Source organism: Narcine bancroftii, chromosome 2 (genome assembly GCF_036971445.1).
Source record: "Narcine bancroftii isolate sNarBan1 chromosome 2, sNarBan1.hap1, whole genome shotgun sequence".
Taxonomy (NCBI): domain Eukaryota; kingdom Metazoa; phylum Chordata; class Chondrichthyes; order Torpediniformes; family Narcinidae; genus Narcine; species Narcine bancroftii.
In genome coordinates, this window is record NC_091470.1 from 216789969 (window position 1) to 216811217 (window position 21249).

Sequence of the window (21249 nt, forward strand, 5' to 3'; positions counted from 1 at the left end):
GTCAGGAAGCTTGATGGCTGTAGCATTGATCCCAGGTTCGCTCATGATGGGTTCAAAGACATTTGAACCAGTCAGGGCTACACTGCTACTGAAAGAACACACAACCAGACAGGTTGAGCTCAGTGAGCAGAACTGATTTATTGCAGGCTGCTGGGCTGGACTTATACTCCCAGCACGGACCTGGCTGAGAACTGCGCTGGAGGGCGCTGACGTCACCCGGGCGTCACGTGGTCCCCCAGCGCGGGCTTCTGAGCCCTGTGCTGAGAAGAAGGGGAAAACCCCGATGGCGCCATTTTGGCCGGCTGCCCCGCTATGTGGATTACAAGCGGGGCCGGTTCACCTGCCTAGTGGTGTGCTGCAACACTACGTTACATTTACTGATACGGTTTTTACCAGACAAGATGACATATGAGTAGATGCAAGACAGATAAGCATATGCAGTTGTACAGGGCCCTGGTGAGATCACACCTGGTGTATTGTGTCCAGTCTAGTCTCCTAATTTGAGGAAGGACATTCTCGCTATTGAGGGAGTGCACCGTAGATTCACAAGGTTAGTTCCTGGGATGGCATTAATGACATATGTCAAAAGGTTGGATAAAATGGGGTTGTATACGTTGGTATTTAGAAGATTGAGGTATATAAGATTATTAAGGGATTGGACATGATAGAATCTGATTACATGTTCCCTATGTTGGGGGACACTAGGACTAGAGGCCAGAGTTAAAAAATATAGGGAAGGTCCTTTCGGACAGAGATGAGAATTTTTTTTACCCAGAGAGTCATTGGTCTGTGGAATGCTTTGCCACAGAGGATGGTAGAGACGGGTTCTCTGGATAAGTTCAAGAGGGAGTTGGATGAAGTTCTTGTGAACAGGGGAATTAAGGGTAATGGGGAGAAGGGAGGAACAGGGTACTGAGAGTGGAAGATCAGCCATGGCCTAAATGAATGGTGGTGCTGGTTCTGTTGTCTAATGTCCCAATCCCATGAAGGGTTGGAGAGTGGGTTGCTGTTTGCTGAGAAATTAAGCCAATGTTATTTATTTTGAGTTTTATTTATTTTTAAAAAATATATAGACATACAGCACTCTAACAGGCCCTTCCGGCCCACGAGCCTGTACAAATACTCCAATTAACCTGTATAGCCCATGCATTTTGGAGGGTGGGAAGAAACCAGAGCACAGACACAGGGAGAATGTACAAACTCCTTATAGATCGCGCCGGATTTGAATCCGGAGCATGCACGATCCTCCTTCTCACAACCCACCTCTCCATGAAACTCTCTGACGCTGGAGCTTCCCTGTCTCACTCCCTCTGCTGGGTTTCATTTCAAATGCACATGGACTGCAATCTGGCAAACAAATGCAGCGAAAGTAATCACTCTGACCTGATATTACACTGACCAATAGAGAGTTACATGACAGGAAGTGGAAATTTATACCCTGGACTTTAAAAATAAAGGAAGTCAATCAACTCGATGTGCAAGTTTCTCCAGCAGCTCAAAATATCTCAGTTTGTACTAAGATCCAGAATGGCCTGAGAAATGAAGTGATTTCACCAAACCCATCAACACAGAAGGTCAGTGAGCATCCAAGCATTGATTTCCAATGGATAAATTCAGCTCACAGTTACATTTCAAATCCAACACCACCTGTGAGTGTCAGAGTCCAATTCAAGAAACAGCTTAAAGAAAATTCATGGTAATTATGCAAGTCAGCCAGAACATTTGATCAGAATGCTAAATAAGGTTTGAGTTTCATCTCTCTTTAATGATACATTTGATGGTCTAAAAATAAAATGGTCCCAGAAATGCAGCAGGTACCTCAGCAAAACATTGACCCCTTTCAATACATTGTGGGAGCATTAAAATCTAATTTCATTTCTTATCGACTCTCAGCTTGTCTGATGATACACAAGCGGTCGCTGAACATATTGACAGTTTTTTTTGTGCCTCATTCTGGAGAAGCAGCATTTTCAATGCAGTGCCAGCTTTCATTCGGAATTTAAATTTGAGGTTAAGTCTGCTCAATGCAGTGCTTTAGTGTGACAGACTCTGAAAATAATCAACAACCTTTGGAATTTAATAGGAGATGAATTCAAAAATCAATTTCTTCTCACCGAGTTTTCTCCTGGCCCCAATGCCAGATGATCTGGTTAAAAAAAAAGGCTCTTTTTGTGGATTGGTGGGTGGATTGGGTGGGCAGGCTGGGTGGTGGGTGGTGAAAGAAATAATTCATGCAGATTGGAGCATGAAAATACAAAGAGACATTGGGACTACATCCCAGGAAGACAGTGCGTTTCCTGGATGGGACGCCATGTGATTTAGTTATTTGGAACAATATCTGTCTGACAGGTTTCAAAAAATGCTTTATATTCCTTCAAACTTTACCTCTGGAGCTAATGTGATTAAAGTGATAAAACATTTCTTAGGTGTAGATCAATTTTTTTTCCTCCCAATAAATAACCAAGAACAAGGAACCAGTCTCTGAGTGTACCAGGAGGAAATTTAGGAACTTCTTTGCCAACAGAAGTGTTGGAAATATCTAACCTACTGATCTGAAATTATTAATTCTACTCTGGAGGAGGAACGAACCTCAGAGGAAGATATTGGCTATAACTTATCAGACAATGGACAATGGATGACATTGCAGATACCAGGAAGTTCAAGAAGAGACCATTCAAAGACAATGATCTTTGGAGACTGGTTGCTTCCTGGAGTGCTCTGCTGTCTGGCCCAGAAACAAGTCACTGTTTGATGAGAACAGAGACATGACACTTTGAGAAGGTTGCTGCCTTCCAGAAATAAACAGGGACCTCTCAAGTGAGCAGGTTGCTCTGATCCATAACTCGACAGGGTCCTCTCACAGGATCTGGTGCTGTGATCCCAAAGGGACTGGGGCCTCACATGTGAGCTGGTCCTGTGTTCCGGGAATAGTCCAAGGGCAATTAAAGATGGACAATAAATATTGGGTTTGCCTGAGATGTCTATATCCCAAAAAGTAAATTTAAGGGATTACAAGGTTGAAAGAAACCTATATTGATTTTCTGTTCAGAATCCCTTTCTTTTCCACTTCTCTGATACACAGGGCAACCTTTGAATTGAGTATACGATGCACCTCTTCAATTATTCAGGGTGAGACTAGTTTGTCATTTCACAAGGGCTCATGAAGTTACTCAGGCAACTGAGGACCTGTAATTATGATTCCTTCTTGCTGCGATGCTTTAACAAATTTTTATAACTGATTTATTTTGAAGGAAGAATTAAAAAAAACCTAAGTGCTGTCAGTTCTATGAGGCCATCAAGTCACCATCCATTTGGGATGCATTTGGAAACATTTACATCAGGGATCTCCAATGTGGTCCATATCAACACTTGAGGGTTAATGGGACTATCCAAGGGGTTGATACATACTTGGGGGGGGGGGGTCAATAAATGGTAGGGGGGGTGGGGAAAATCGATTGAACTTTTGTAGCTGAAAGCAGGGGTGCATGTCTACAAAATATAGCACCTATGGCAGAGGTGGCTAACCTCTCACGAAAGCTGGCCGTGATGCCCACCATGATGTATTTGGCTTCAGCCTCTTAATAAGTAGAGAGTGAAGGTCTGACAGAGCAGAGAGGAATGTGTCCATCGCAGCTGCCACCACTCCCCCCCCACACCCAGTCCAGAACACCGCCACCGCCAGCGCAGCTACAATTCTCCCCTGTCCAGCACCGCCTCCACTCCACCTCCACCCCGTCCATCACCGCCAACACCCCAAGGGCCATGAAGAGGTCGATGGTCTGGGGAGCCCCTGATTTATACGATCTTTACAGAAATGTGGATCTGCCAGAAGTTATGATGGGAGAAAATTCTCCAAAGGGTAAAGAAGAGTGTGGTAACCTGCCTAAATAACTACAGACCAGTGGCACTCACATCCACAGACATGAAGTGATTTGAGAGGCTGATGTTGAAGCATATCATCTCCTGACTGAGTGGCCACATGGATCCGTTCCATTTTGCCAACTGTAGGAAGAGGACTGCAGCAGATACTCAAAGCCCTGGAACACCTGGACAGCAAAGATGCGTACATCAAGATGCTTTTTATCGACTACAGTTCGGCATTTAACACCATCATCCCCTCAAAACTGATCTGAAAACTTGAAGATCTGGACCACAATAACCCACTGTGTCATTGGATCCTGGATTTCTTCACCTCCAGACCACTATCAGTGTAGATGGGTAAGAACATTTCCTCAACAATCTCCATCAGCACTGGAGCAGCACAGGGCTGCGTTCTTAGCCCCTCCTCTATTTGTTTTACATCTATGAATGTGTTGTTTGGTATGACATCACCATCTACAAACTTGGTGATGGTACCACGGTAGTGGGCTGCATAAAAAGGGGCGAGAGTGAAAACTTGGCTGAATGGTGCACCAACCACAATCTTTCACTCATTGTCACCAAAACCAAGGAGCTGATTGTGGACTTTGGAAAGGGAAAATCAGAAGTGCACGACCCAGTGATCATTGGAGGATTAAAGGTGGAGAGGGTGAGCAAATTTAATTCCTGGGAGTCACTATCTCAGAGGGCCTTTCTTGGATCCAACACACAAATTTAATCGTGAACAACGTCAATGCCTCAATTTCCTCAAGAGTTTGTGGAGGTTTGGAATGACATCGAAAACCTTGGCAGGCTCCACAGATGTGTGATGGAAAGTGTGCTGACCAGCTACGTCACAGTCATATATGGGGACACCAATACCCCTGAGCGTAAAGCCTTCCAAAAGGCAGTGGACACAGCCCAGTACATCACGGATAAAACTCTCCCTACCATCAAGAAAATCTATCTGCAACATTGCTAATGGAGAGCAATAGCAATCATCAGATTCAGACCACCCTGTTCTCATGTTGCCATCAGGGAAGATGGATAGGTTCCACAACACTCATGCTACCAGGCTCAGGAAAAGTTGCTGCCCCTCCACCATCAGACTCCGAAACAAATCTATCAGATAACATTATTTATTTTTGAATATTTATTAACTGAATTTGCACAGTCAGTTTGTTTACACATCTTTCTTTCTTTACATTTCTCTCTTTTGACTATGCATCTTCTCTTGAGTACATTATTTTCCTCAGGAAAAAGGATCTCAGGGTTTTATGTGATGTCACGTATCTATTCTGACAACAAACCTGAGCTCTGACGTTTGATGCCATTGTTACAGAGCTCCAATGAGCTTTCTTCTGCAGAAGCACCAGGATTTCAATACATCTTTCAAGATCCAATCCATGTCTGTAATTACATTAATTCAATGACAGAGAAGCTGAGCGCTCAAGCATTTAGCTTCAAATCATGTATTGAAGTTGATGTAAATATTTTTGGTCAATTAGAATGAAGGCCATTTGCACCTAATGTCCATTTAAACTTTATGAGTGGTCAATGTCTTTCAGACCTCATCAGTTCCTTGTGTTGCACTCATCCTAAATAGCCACGAGGACACTTGACTGCAAGTTACATCCAAGAAGCAAGACGAAATGAAGGAGATGATCGAGGAGTTCAGGAGGACCAGAATGACCACCCTCCACTACATATCAACAACTCCATAGTAAAGAGAGTAGTGTTACAAGCACAAAGGACCCCAAAACCCAGCAGCAATAGACATTCACCAAGACAAGTAGTTAAACAAAAGTTGTTTTTAATTATCTTTAAACATGAAAACAGAATCAAACTTTAACTTATCTCTATTTTTAACTTACTTAACTTAACCCAACTCAACCCTTTTCTAATTCTAAGCACACGTGTATGTAATGTGTGTGTAAATTTAAGAAAGTTCTTTGGTTCACAGTCCAATCTTACTTCTCATTCTTCCAAGTTCTCTGGTTGTAGGCAATTCTTATGCTGTGCACAGAATTTAACATGTATAAAGTTCACATGTATAAAGTTCACCAGACTTTGGTGCTCAAAAGGTAAATGGTTACCACTCAGGAAGGTTCTTGTAGGGTTTGCAGAGAGAGATTTGTTGTTCCAGGATTTCCACAACTGAGGTACCACCAATAGTCACCTCAATGTCTTGCTGATGAAACTTGCCCCATCAGGGTTCTCCAGATGATAACCTCTTTCTTTCAGGTTATCACAGAGTTCCTTTCTGTTCCACTTATTCCAGGAGAAACACGAGACAGCTCATTTTCTCCTCTTGCATAACACACAAGAGTAGGCCACCTCCACTCTGGAGCTTCTGTTTCAGTTCTAACAAGCTTCTCCTGGCTGACACTGTTCAGTCTCCCCCTCTCTCTGAGATACTGAGACTCTCAAACTCCAGAAAGCCCGTGTGACTCTCTCTCGCACTTGTAATCAAACACCTGATCTTCTCCAGCAAACAATAGAAGTCAGTCTTCTGGTTCATCTGTTGTTTTTAGGTAAACAAAAACCCATTAGTGACCTTTCAGTGATCACTCCAAAACTCTGCAAAGAGCTATCAATAGACATCATGTCTTCTGCTTGTTGCTTTAAAGACAAGAGTTCATTCTTCAGTTCAATTTACACCTACTTGTGATGTTTCCACAAGCATTCTTCACAATTTCTACATGGTCACTGTGGATATGAATTCTTCAGTATTTCAAATAAGATCTGTTTTAAATTGTGTGTATGTATCTAACTTACTCCATCTTTTCCAATTTATCTGCCAAAAAATTCCTAAATATTCTGTCACAGTAGAAAGCACCAAATTCCTTGGATTCACTTATTTAGTGACGTGCTGAGGACACTCAACGTCTCCTTATTTATCAGGAAGGCACAACTGCAAAAACTGAAGTGAGCAAGGCAACTGGCCACCATTGTGTCAACTTTCTATAAGAGCTCTATTGAGAGCGTCTTAGCTGGCAGCATACAGAGAAATGGATCGGAGGTCAATCCACTAGACCATAAGAGTGGCAGAGAGAATCACTGGAGTTCCCCTCTCCCCGCATCGATGTGATCGACTGGGATTGTTGCCCGAAGAGGGCACGCAAAATCATTGAGAATCCCTTCTACCCTGCACACAGCATCGTTCAGCTGCTCCCATCGGGGGAAGGGATACAGAAGGTTCAGATCCAGCATCACCAGGCTAAGAAACAGCTTGCTTCCACGGGCAATGAGCGTGCTGAATGACCAAAGGAACTGTTCACACCAACATTCCATGACGCTCATATGCACAAAACAATTTACATTTATTTATTTCTATAGATTAAATACTTGTCCAGCATTTGTATTGCCTGTCTCTATGTGTGTTATGCCTAGTTGTGTGTCTGCATGTTTTGCACCGAGGACCGGAGAACGCGGTTCTGTCAGGTTGTACTTGTACAATTATATTACAATGAACTTGACTTGACTAAATCTCGATCAGCAGCCCAAAGATTTGCTTGTCAAAAAGATGTTCACCATTTGATGAGCTTAACACAAGGAACAGTGGGTATAGTGCATGAAATGTAGTGATTAATGAGGATAAACATTCGGTGCAGGCTGATGAAAATGTCAACAACTCACCGGAAAATGTCAACAACTCACTGGAAAATGGCAGACTCGATGGTCTAAATAGCCTATTTCTGCTCCAATGTCTCTAGCTAAAGAAATTCTCCTGCATCTCTATTCTAAGTAGTTGCCCTTTAATCCTGAAGTTGCGCCCTCTCGTCTTGGACTCTTCCACCATGGGAAATAATCTTTCTACGTCTACTCTGTCCATGTCTTTCTATATTCAAAATGTTTTAATGAGATCCTCCCCCTCATTCTCCTAAATTACAATAAGTGTAGGCCAAGAGCTCATATGATAAGATCTTTTTTTCTCCAAATTTGAGCCAAACTTTATTAAAGGAGAGAATTTAATCTAGTTGTATGATAAAGGTTACAGATTTGCGTTGCGTTATCCTGCTACTTTGAAAATATTTGTACCAGACCAACAGAATATTTTTTTTACAAATTATGTTCAAGCTGAAGAATAGTTCAGAGTTTGTCGAAGCCTCAAGTAACACAAGGCACTGATTTGTTGCAATTAATTTAATATACCGGGGGGGGGGGGGAATAGTTTACCCCTTTTCTCTTTCTGATGGATGAAGAATTATTATGTTAGATGGAATTGTTGGTTAAATCAAAGTCTTATCTCCAGCGGGGGATGGGGGATGTGTTAAGATAATTTCTGGCGGCTGCATGTGTTTTCGTGGCATGGCCAAGATTCATAAAATGGAGGGAGGTAGTTCTGGTTCTTCCAGCACTTATTGGGGAGAAATTTTTGTTTTAATTTCTTTTTTTCCTTTTTCTTTTTTTAAGTCATCAAATATATTGTACTAAATCTGAAGTATTTTAATGTTTTTGGATGGCAGATGATGGTGCTCAAGACCAAATTATTTTGTGGGAATTCTTCCTGGATGGGAGTGATGTAAGGGGATTTTATAAAAAGGGAAAACAAATAAAGCAATTAAGATTATGAGTTTTAATATTAATGGGATTAACAAAACAATAAAAAGAAAGAAAACTTTGTCTTATATTAAGAAATTGGGAGTGGATAGTGCTTTTTTACAAGAGATTCATCTAACCGAAAAAGAACACCTAAAACTGAAAAGAGATTGGGTAGATCAAGTAGTATTCTCCTCATTCAATTCTTAAGCCAGGGGAGTGGTAATTTTATTTAAGAAAATTTACCAGTTAAAGTTCAGAGTGTCACTACGGATCCTGCAGGTCAATATATAATGGTGAGTTGTCAAATATTTTCAGAGGAATGGATTTTGTTAAATATATATACTCCGAATTGAGATGATGAGAAAAGTTATACAAGATACTTTTTTGAATCTAGCGGATGTTTTTGAAAATATGTTAGTAGAAGGTGATTTTCATTTTTGTTTGGATCCTTTATTAGATAGATCATCAAGAACAATAGTTACATCTAAGGCAGCTGAAGCCATATTATATTTAGTGAAGGATTAAAATTTAATTGATATATGGAGAAGGAAATATCCCAGAGATAGAGACTGTTCTTTTTATTCTGAAGATGGGAACAAGATTTAAATATATCAATAGATTCGCAAATTTGGCACAATTTATGTAAAGAGGTTATGTCAAATACAATTAATGTAAGATATAGATTACTTTACTATACTTTATATTCAGTTATATATTACATCTCAGAAATTGAAAAGATGGAAATTGAATATATTGGATCAATGTTTTAGATGTGGAGAAGATATTGGAACTTTTATTCATTCCATATGGACTTGCTCAAAAGTTAAACCTTTTTGGATTTCTATTAGTAAGTTTTTACAGCATGATACAGGTGTCGTTTTCCCGTTAAATTCTGAATTATTATTGATGGGAAATTTTGAAAATATAACTCCTAAATTACTTTTATCAGATTTTTAGTTGAAATTTGTTAAATTAGCTCTGGAGATAGCAAGGAAATGTATTGCTGTTACTTGGAAATCAGATGTTTCATTGATGGCAAACAGGGATTCAAAGTTATATTCCATTAGAAAAAAAGACATATAATTTGAGAGGTATTCTGCATTTTGTTTTACGGATTTGGAGCCTGTATACTCGAACACTGGGTTTGAAATTATAAATAATCCCTTTGAATCCTCCAGAGCGAGAAGTCATCCCTTAAAAACAAATAATGATTTTCAGTGAAATGTTTTTTTGGATCTTTGAGCGTCTTCTGAAGGAATCCAATTAAATATATAATTATGTTTATTCTTTTAGTAATTTATATGTTCTTTTGTAAGGGTAATGATGATTTTTTTTTCTGTAGTTTTCTTTCTATTTCTATAAATCAACATGTATTTAATTAAGTTTTATAATAATGTGATTCACGATTTTTGTCAGTTGTTTCATATGTGCTGATTTTAAATAAAATATTTTTTTGAAAAAGAGACTCCCAGACAGAATGTTGCCTCCCAGATGCCAGGATCTGGGATACCTCAGATCAAATTCAAGGCATTCTCAAGAGGGAGGGTGAATAGCCAGATATGGTGGACCAAGTCAGGAACCAATGACTTTGGTGAGAAGAGTGATGAGGCCCTGCAGAGAGATCAGGGAGTTAGGGGCTGAGGTGAAGGACAGGACCTGCAGGATTGTGATCTCAGGATTAGTACCTGTGCTACCTACTAATGAGGTTAGCAATAGAAGGACAATGCAGCTTAATATGTGGCTGAAGGAGACTGTGCAGAAGGGAGCGATTCAGATTTCTTAATCACTGGGCTGTCTTCCAGGGAATCTAGGTCCTGTACCAGCAGGAGAGTTTGCATCTGAACTGATGAGGGATTAATATCATGCTGTTTCGGGGAATTAAAACGAGATTTACAGGGCATAGGAACCAGAGTGCCAGTGGAGGTAGCAAAAGATACTGTTAAGTCTTCAGATAGAGATAGGAATTAAAGTGTTATAAATGGTGTGAATAATGTTCTGAGCTGTGTCATTTCAATGCAAGGAGTACTGTAGGAAAGGCAGATGAGCTTAGAGCATGGATTGGCACTTGGGATAATGACATCTTGTCCATCAGTGAAGCTTGGTTGCAGGAGGTGCAGGACAAACTAAGAAAGGACATACATGGTAACGGTCAGGCACTGAGGAGTGTAGTAGAACAGAGGGATCTGGGAATACAGATTCCTCATCCCTGAAAGTGACACCACATGTAGATAGGGTCATAAAGAGAGCTTTTGGCACATGGGCCTTCATAAATCAAAATATCGTGTAGAGGAGTTGGGATGTTATGGTGAAGTTTTTCAGGATATTAGTGAGGCTAAATGTGGAGTGTTGTGTGGTGATTTATATCAATAAGCTCGAAAGAGAGCAGAGGAGATGTACAAGGCTATTCCTGGGATTTTAAGAACAGGTTAGAACTTTATTCCCTGGAGCGCAGAAGAATGAGAGGAGATTTGATAGAGGTATATAAAATTATGATTAGTATAGCAGCAGCTGGGGGTTGGGGGGGGCAGGGCTTCTCGTTCGAATGCCGGCCGATCACAAGTCCTGGGGGGCCCACGCTGAGATGGCGCTGGACCCCTTCCACCTTGGGGATGAAGCCCGCGGGCTGAGAAATGTTTCGGGAGCATCATGACGTCACTTTCAGTTTCAGAATGGCCAAACCGGATGTGATTTACAAGTGGTCTAAAAGAGAAGTTCTTTGCTGGTTACAATGTGAGTCAGTGTTTTCCTTTGCAGCTCTGCCTTCAAAGGCACCACAATGAATTTGGAGAAAATGCAAGCAGGCTTTTTCTACTGAAGTTGGACGAGATAAAAACCAGAGAACAAAGGTTAAGGGTGAAAAGGGAAAAGTTTAAAGGGAACGTTTGGGGAAAGTTCTCCAGGTTAGAGTGTGCAACAAGCTGCCAGCTCAACTGGTGAATGCGGACTCAAGTTTGACCTTAAAAAATTTTTGGACAGATTCATGGATGGGCGGGGCATGGAGGGATATGGTCCATTTGCAGTTCAATGGGAGCAGTTCAATGCCAGAATAATAGTTTGCCCAGACCTGATAGGCTGAAGGGCCTATTTCTGTGCTGGTGTTTTATGTTTCTAAAGTAAGGCCAAATGAATTCTTGAGGAACACATCATATTCCTCCTGAACAACCTCAAGCCAGACTTAAACAGCATGAGCATCAATCCCCTCCATTTTGTCTCACTGTTTCCATCTGCACTTTTATTCCCTTAACTTATCTTCCCCCATCCCCTCTCCTAGTAGTCTCTCCCTCTGCCTGTCTCAACACGTCACACCTTCTAACTTATACCCTATCATCTCTTAGTCCCTCCCCCAGGTTCTTTCTCCCTTTATAGACACGATATCGACTCTTCCCCTTTTCTTTTGCGTCACCATAAAGGGTCCTAACAAGAAAAGTTTACCCACAGATGCTGCCTGACCTGCTGACTTCCTCGAACAATTCTTTCTTTCATCATGATCTCAGCGCTTGCAGTTTCTGTGACTGTCCTTCCTGTGTCCACGTCCTAAAGTACAAACCAAACAGGAAGCAATCTCTTGCTTACTTGATGTTCTCCTCACCAAATCCAATTGACTCAGGATGTGCAATCCAATTGGGCTCATGTGAAACACAACTGTGTCTTAGCGATTTCAGAATGGAAAGTCATGGACTTCTCTCCGGTCATGAAAACAGACTACTCATCCCACTACTGGCCGTGACATCACTCCATCCTGCACATGTAATTATTCTGCGAGATGGAGATCACATGTTACCTGACACTATCCCAGGGTCACCTCGGCATTTTCTTTCTTGGGGAGCGATAGAATTATACCAATTTGACCACAATAAAGAAACCATACTCTCTCGCTGGGTGCACTAATGCCTGTGACTTTAAAAATACCACACCAGTTTATCATATTTAACATTATTCTATTCTTATATAATAGCATTTTTACGACCATAAATCCCATCGATGCTGACAAATATTGGTAAATGACACCTGGCTGAATTTTCACCCCTATAAGGTCAGCATTTAAAAACAATGGCAGATGATTCACTCACCTGACTTGGGAGATGCTCTCATTGATGAAGAAGTGCTCATCCACAGCTGTACTCAGATGGGCTGGATTACTCAGCAAGTATTTCTGGAGAGCAGAAAACAGCTCGTTGTATCAAGGGTGCCCAATGAGTGAAACATTTTAATAATCTTCCAACAACGCAGAGCATCGTTATCTGTTCCTCATGACCACATTGCTCAAAGGTGCCATTTTCCTCCCCCCCCCCCCCCCCCCAAATAATAATATTCAGAAGCGGAAGAGAGTACACTGCCAGCCACAGTGGTGGAGGCAGATGCAATCGCATCTTTTAAGAGACTGGTAGATAGATACGTGGGAACTGAGAAAAATTGAGGGTAATACAGTCGGGAAGTTCTATACAGCTGGAGGACCAGATTAGAGAGTTGGCACAACATGGTGGGCTGAAGGGCCTGTACTGTGCTGCAGATTTCTAACCTTGTGCAAAGACCAAAACATAGATGGGCAGAAAGGCCCTTCAGCCCATCGAGTCTGTTCCGCCATTCCGTCATGAGGTGATCCATTCTCCCACTCAGCCCTGCCGTCTTCCCCATAACCCGTGACACCCTCACTATTCAGATTATTGTCAACTATTACTGTCAACTATTTTCTGTTTTTCCCAGCTAGACAAGTGACGCCAGAGCACTGCTGACATTGTGCAGGTCCTTAAAAAGGAAGGATCAGACCTAGTGTTTACCAGCTGGTGGGCTCTACTTTGTTGAAGGGCAACCGTGAGAATTCATTCTGACAGGCAGTATGATTCTGCATTCAGAGGTGCGTAGACGAAGAGGCAAGGGAAAATAAATGTGGACTTGTTCAATTAGTCACTTTTGACTAATTGGATACTATGAGGAGGTACAGAGAATGGCTTAATCGGGCATTACAGTTGAAGTTCTACGAATACTATGAGGAGGTACAGAGAATGGCTGAATCGGGCATTACAGTTGAAGTTCTACGAATACTATGAGGAGGTACAGAGAATGGCTGAATCGGGCATTACAGTTGAAGTTCTACGAATACTATGAGGAGGTACAGAGAATGGCTGAATCGGGCATTACAGTTGAAGTTCTACGAATACTATGAGGAGGTACAGAGAATGGCTGAATCGGGCATTACAGTTGAAGTTCTACGAATACTATGAGGAGGTACAGAGAATGGCTGAATCGGGCATTACAGTTGAAGTTCTACACATGGATTTTGGCACAGTGTTCAGCACATCCTCCCAACAACCAGCTGATCAAAAATTAAAAAAACGCATGGGGCCCGAAAGAGAATCCAAAACTGGGTCACTGGCAAGAACCAGAACATAATGATCTTGCGACTGGAAGACTAATTGGAGTGAACAGGGCTCAGAAATTAGCATATTCCAATGATTTAGACTTAAAAGGAAGTTTGCAGATGATAATAGTAGAGTGAGGACAAAAGTTTTGGACTGCTGGGCAATGCAGATAGTCTGGTCATTTCAGCATTTTCAATTTAATCCAGAGAAGTGCATTAAGGCAAGGGAATATAGGAACAAGGAGAAATGTGGATGAACTGGACGGGCTGCGAAGTCTGCAATCATGGACTACGAAAGGCACCACGACAGGTACACAAGAGTGGAAAAAAATAAAGCAGAGTTGCTTTTCTTCATTGGCCAAAGCACAGAATCTAGGAGCAGGGAAGGAATGCTTGAAGTGTTGAGACCACAATTTGAATACTGTTTCCAGTTCTGGTGCACCACATCGTATGAAAGAAGCTATGGAACTTGAGAGGGTGCAGATATTTACAAAGATTGAATTGAATGAATGTCTTTTGAACTGAATACACTGAAAAGCTGTTTTGTGTGCTATCCAAGTAAGTCAACCCATACTCGTACAACAGGTTGTGCAATAATAAAGCAAAAGTGAAAATATTGCAACCATGAAGAGAGATTAGAAACCTAGAGTTGTTTTTTTTGGGAACAGAGGAGACTGACAAGAGAATTGGGAATAAATAAATGGGACAAATCTTTGATGGGCAACAAGGTCACATGGTGGTCTGAAGAGCCCATTTCTGCGCTGCACTCCATGGCTCCATGATGCAGTGCTATTAGGAGAGGCGTCAAAGCCTGGGGACAGATTTAAAAATAACTGTAAAAAGATTATGGGAGAGTTTAAACAGTACTTGGATGTGTACTTGAAGAGGCACGTTTACAGATTGACAGGTCAGGAGCTGGAAGCTGAGATGATGCTGGGTCCTTACAAGAGGAAATAGCCGGCATTTCTCCTGAAACAAGGGAAACAAGAGGAACGCAGTTGTGACCTGGAAGAAGAGGTTATCATTTGGAAACCCATGATGGTGTAAGTTTCTTCAGCAAGACACTATACTGGCTGATTGGAGGGAATCAGTTTGTGTGTGTCCAACGAGTAACAAATACATCTCTCTGAAACCAACGAGAACCTTCCTGAGTGGTAACCATTTACCTTAAGCACCAAAGCCTGGTGCAAATTCATAAATGTTAAATTCTGTGCACAGTATAAGAATTGCCTGATACCGGTGAATTTGGAGGAGTGAGAAGTGAGATTGGACTGTGAATCAAAGAATTTTTCTGAACTTGCACACACATCACATACATGTGCGCTTAGCATTAGAAGGGGGTAAAGTTAGGTTAAGTTAATAGTAATACGTTGAAGTTTGATCCTGTTTTTATATTTAAAGAAAATTAAAAGCAACTTTTGTTTAAATAACTGTCTTGGTGAATTTCTATTGCTGTTGGGTTTTGAGATTGTTACAAGTTCAGTGAACCCCATTTACCAACAGCAATAGAAATACACCAAAGCAATGGTTCCTTAAACAAAATTAGTTTAATTCTCTGAGTGTAGAACAACAAGATCAACACTTAACTTATCAACACAAGTTATTTACACAATCCCTCCCCTGCCAACCTAATCTAAGTGCAAGTGTGTGTAATGTGTTTTCAAGAAAGTCCTTTTCACTGGATCCAAAGTCCTGTCCACGTTTCCAAGGCTACAATTTCCAGTAATCTTCAATCCTGTCCACGGAATCAAACAGTCATTACATTTAAACAAACATCAGTGCTTTACTTAGAATGACCAGGCAGGAAAATTGTGAAGGGTTACAAAGAGATGGGTGTTGCTTTTTATGAATGCTGTTTATGACAGTCACCCCCAAACAGGAGTGTCTTCCAGAAGAAACTTGTCTTCTTTCCAGGTTCTTCTCACAGAATTCTTCTCCTCTTCGCCACACCAGGAAGACTAGTCACCACTCCTGATTTCCACAGAGAGTACACTCAGGCTACCACATCAAAACTCTGCCTTGTCTTGAAAAAGGAGCCTTTTTCAGCAGCTCCTCTTCTGTTCGGCCTTTTCTCAAGGCTTTTTCAGGTGCATTCTCTGCTAAGAATGCGCCTGAAGAAGCAGAAGAGGCCCTTTAAATTGCAGCTCAGGTGGTGGTGGCCACCTGAAAGGACAGTTCCACTAGGATGTGCATCGGAGCGCATTTCGGCACCTGTCCTTTGGGCTGTCAATTCAGGATGGCTGGCTGTCAGCGTGGGGACGTCCCCATACTGATCCCGCTGCCCCGCTCTCTCCCCACTCACGGGGCAGGAGGCTGGAGCGGCCGGCAGGTGAGTACAGGGGCCGGAGCACTGGTGGGTGATTACAGGAGCTGGAGTGGCCGGCAGGTGAGTACGGGGGCTGGAGCACCAGTGGGTGAGTATGGGAGCTGGTGGGCCAGCAGGTGAGTACGGGGGCTGGAGCGGCCGGCAGGAGAGGGGGCTGGAGCGGCCGACAGGAGAGGGGGCTGGAGCGGCCGGCAGGGGAGAAGGAGGTTTGCTTGAGTTGGATACCAGCATTGTTTCGGCCAACCCCCTTCTCCCACGCCGTCCGTTCCAGCCCCCTCCCCACTCCCAAAATCAGTTCCGACAGTGTGGGGTCAGCTCACGCTGGCCGCCCAACAGTGTGGGGACTGATTTCGTGAGTGGGAAGAGTGGAGCAGCGGGATCAGTGTGGGGTCGGCTCCGTGCTGACAGCTCCGCCGGCAGCCCGACAGTATGGGGACTGGGAGAGGAGCTGTCAGGTGCTGGCCAGCTGACTGTCATCCAAATGCAGCCGCTTTTAGGCGGCTGCATTCAGATGGCTGGGAAAGCCACTGTGCTGTGGCGATTATCCCTCTTGGAGGAGGGTTACCAAACTCGCCTTGCAGGGGCCTCCTGCACATTCACATGGCCTTCCCACAGCCGCGTTTTGCCAAATTATGCAGCTTTACAATGGGGGGGGGGCAATTGGCCACCTGAAAGTGCTTTCAGACTCTTTCAGCTAACTCCTCCTTTCTGGTTCTCTGCCCCTCTCCTCCTGATGTTCCAGGCATTGTTTTTTTTTTGGTTTCAGTTTGTAAATGTTGCAATTTCCAGGCTTTACAAAAAACAACACACAGGCCCAACTCTCTGCAAATGTTTCAGTTTCTGGGGTGTGCAGGCACATGTTGCTAAAGCCCAGAACCTTCTGATTGCACCTTCATTGCAAGGCCTTGTTCTGACTGTGAAATGCATGCAATCTCACAGCTAAACCAATTCTAATCCCTTTTATAAGCACATATTTAATTACACATTGCGTCCTCTGGGCTCGTAACATAAACATTTTCTGAAATGTGTTGTTTTGCAGCATCACAGGTGCAGACATTGCTATAAATTGTATTTTTTTTTAAACAAATAAATTAGTGCAAAATAGAAAGTGTGGTAGTGTCTATGGTCATTGCCTTTTCAGAAATCTGATGATGGAGGGGAAGAAGCTGTTTTTGTATCTCCTTCCTGATGGCAGCATTGTGAAGAGGGCATGGCCTGGGAGGTTAGTGTCCTTGAGGAGCGAGAGACTGCTTTCTGAAAAACACCACCTCTTGTAGATGTCCTTAATGGAGTGAAGACAAGTTCCACTGATGCCGCTGGCAGAGTTCAGAATGGAGTTTTTTCCTGTCCTGTGTATTGGCACCTCCATACCAGACAGTGATGAAACCAGACAGAATTGACCAGCCACATTAGTAAGTGTTTGGATGACCTCATTGTGCCCAAGACCATCATTACTCGCTCTAATCAGAAGCCATAGATGACTGTGGAGGTGTGTATGCTGCTCAGGAACTAAGACGCTGCCCTCAGAGCGGACGACAAGGTCGCCCTGGCTATTGCAAAAGCCAAGCTGTCTAAGGCCATCAGGGATGCAAAGCGTGCACATGTCCAGCTCATTCACAGTCACTTCCTGGACAGCAAGGACACACGATGCACATTGAAGGGCATCACCAACCACAAGACGACACCATCTGCCTGTGTTGGTGATACCTCCCTCCCAGATGCACTGAAAAACTTCTACGCACATTTTGAGGGGAAAATCAATGTGGTGACGAGGAAGACCACCTCTCCTCCAAATGATCAGCTGCTGTGTCTTAAAGTGGCCGATGTGAGGAGAATGTTAGACAAGGTCAACCATGGAATGTTGCTGGACCGGATAACATTCCTGGCAGAGTGCTCAGGGGATGTGCGGCTCAGCTAGCAGATGTTCTCACTGACATCTTCAACATCTCCCTGAGAAGCGCTGTGGTCCCAAAGCACTTCAAAGCTGCCACCATTGTCCCAGTGCTGAAGAAGTCGTCTGAGTCATGCCTCAATAATTACGGACTCACGTCCATCATCATGAAGTGCTTCAAGCTCCTGCTACCCCCTCCTCCTGTCACTGGATGCCCTGCAGTTCAAAATAGATCCAACTGCTCTACAGATGATGCCATGGCTACCGCCCTCCATCCAGTCCTGACCCACCTGGAAAATAAGGACTCGTATGTTCGAATGCTGTTTATTGACTTCTATTCAGGGTATTCAACACAATTGTACCTCAGTACCTGATAAGGAAGTTGAACCTGGTGGGTCTAAACACCTCCCTCTGCAATTGGATTCTCAGCTTCCTGTTGGGGAACCTCAGGGAGTTCAGATCGGAAACAGCACTTCCAAGGCCATCACACTGAGTACGGGGCCCCCCAGGGCTGTGTGATTAGTCCACTGCCATTCACACTGCTGCCCCACGACTGTGCAGCTAAACACAACTCGAACCACATCATCAGGTTCACTGATGACACAACCGTGGTGGGCTTTATCAGTAAGAATAAGGAGTCAGCGAACAGAGATGGGGTGCAGTCACTAACAGACTAGTACAGAGCCAACGACCTGTATCCGAACATTAATAAAACAAAAGAGATGGTTGTTGACTTCAGGAAGGCCTGGGGGATGTCACTCTGCTGACCACTGATGGCTCGGCCATTGAGGTTGTCAAGAGCATCGTTCCTTGGAGTGTACTTGGAGAAGAATCTTGCCTAATCCCTTAACATCAGCTCCATAGCCAAGAAAGCCCAGCAGCACCTCTACTTCCTGTGAAGGTTGAGGGAAGTTCATTCTCCCACCCTCCACCCTCACTATATTCTACAGAGAATGTGTTGAGAGCATCCTGTGCAACTGCATCATCACCTGGTTTGGAAGCTGTACTTCCTCAGACCGCAAGGCCCTGCAGAAGATAGTGAAGATAGCAGAAAAGACCATTAGGGAACCTCTTCCTAGCATGGAGGACATCTACAACACTTGATGCAGGCGAAAGACAATAAACATTGAGAAGGACTCCACACACCCCTCATGTAAACTGTTCTCCTTTCTGCCAACTGATAGGAGGTACCGTAGCACTCGGGCTTGAACTTCCAGATTGGGCAACACTTTTTCCCCAAGCCATCAGGCTCCTGAATTCCCAGAACATATGTAGATAGTGTACCATAGACTTTTACTGTATATGTCTTAATAGTTTAATGTGTTTAACTTCTAACATATGTATGTAAACATACTCCATGATCCTGAAGAAACGCTATCTTGTCTTTACCGTGTGAGCATGGTATGAACGATAAATAAAGGTGTCTTGACTTGACTTGAGAATGGTCTCCATGGTACATATCAAAATTTTCAACAGTCTTTGGTATCATACTAAATCTTCTCACAATCCGCATGAAGTATCGCTGCTGGCCAGCCTTCAGTAATGCATCGACTTGTAGGCCACAGGATAGAACTACAAAGGTGTTGACACCCAGAAATTTGAAGTTCCAAACCCTTGACACTGCTGTTCACTTGATGAGGACTAGATTGTGTTTTCCTGATTTCCCCCTCCTGAAATTGACAATCATCTCCTCAGTTTTGATAAAGTTCAGTGCAAGTTTGTTGTTGTGCCACCACTCACCCCTGAACACTTCGTCGTTGCCGTCTGTGATTCTGCCGATGACCATGATGCATCATGGGTCATGGGTTCAGAGAGATGGCAGCAGTGGGCGAAGCACGCATCCCAGACGTTGATTGCCAGTCAGATGTTACTTCTGATTCTCACTGACTGTGGTCTTCCAATGAGGAAGTCAAGGAGCCAGTTGCAGAGAGGGCTGCAGAGGCCCAGGTTTTGGACCAGTACTGAAGATATGATGGTATGGAAAGCTATGCTGTAAATGATGAAAATCAGCCCGACATAGGTGTTGCTGTTGTCCAGGTCATCCAGGGCTGAGTGGAGAGCCAATGGGATTGCATTTGCTGTGGAACAATTGAGCTAGTTGTCGAACTGCAGTAGGTCCAGGTTTTTACTTAGGTAGGGGTTAATTTTGGCCATGACCAACTTCTCAAAGTATTTCATCACAGTAGATGCGAGTGCTACTGAACAATATTTATTGAGGCAGCTCACTTGCACTCGGAAAGTTGCTAACGTACGTCAAGCTAGACACTAGTGATGCTAGGGGGCAGGTCTGACGGCGAATGATATCTGCGACCGTATTTGGGGGGGGGGGGGCACAGAACTTCACTTGGAGGGGAAATGCCTGTGGATGCCCTCTCTTGGCGCCGACCCTGGCAATAGAAAGGGTCAAGAACTTCAAATTCCTTGGTGTCAACATCTCGCAGAATTTGTCCTGGGACCTCAAGAATGGCTAAATTGTGTGAGGAGTTTGAGGGTTTACAATGTCACCAAAGACTCTCAAAAATTTCTACAGGTGTACCGTGGAGACCATTTTGTCTGGTTGCCTGACTGTTTGGTAATGAAAGCACCAATTCACAGGACAGGAAAAGGCTGCAGAGAGTTGTGAACTCGGCCAGCACCTCAAAGGGCAACAGTCTTCACTCCATGAAAGACATCTGAAAGGTTGGTGTTAAGAAAATAGCCTTTATCCTCAAGAATTCTCACCCAGGCCATGCCCTGCTCACACCGCTACCATTGGGAAAAAGGTACAGGAACCTGAAACAGCGACACAAGGACAGCTTCTTCCCCTCTGTCGTTAAATCTCTGAATGGACACTACCTCACTTTCTCCTATTCTTCTTTTGTATTATTTATTTATTTTTGAAGTATTTTCACTGTGATGTCTGCATAACAGATTTCATGACTTGTTCACGACAGTAAATTCTATTTCTGACTAGGCACTGGCAGGATCGCTGCCCTTTTGAAGCACCTGGAAAACTCCGACTGCAGCAATGAGTGATTGATACCTGGGCAATCATTTGAGAACTCAATAAATATTGCACTGTGGCACTGTTCTGTGGAGAAGACACCCTCATCTCAATACAACGCTGGAGAAAAAGTTTTGGATCCTGAAACTACAATTTCTCGGTGGAAAATAAATTAACCAAAGACTATCTATGTAGAAATACCACCAGAGGGCAATGTTTTCTCTACATTTGAACTAGAAACCATCAGAAGTTTGATATGAATTTCCAGAAATAGAGAAAGGCTCAAA

The 21249-nt window shown here is 43.2% G+C and overlaps 1 protein-coding gene across 1 annotated transcript in view; it reads right to left on the reverse strand.

Annotated features, from left to right (window-relative positions):
- Positions 1-21249, reverse strand: part of LOC138755074 (uncharacterized) — a 150907-nt gene that overhangs the window by 21506 nt on the left and 108152 nt on the right. Inside the window, exon 9 of the mRNA XM_069920288.1 lies at positions 12474-12556. Coding sequence (XP_069776389.1) covers positions 12474-12556 — 83 coding nt within the window. The remainder of the gene's footprint in view (positions 1-12473; positions 12557-21249) is intronic.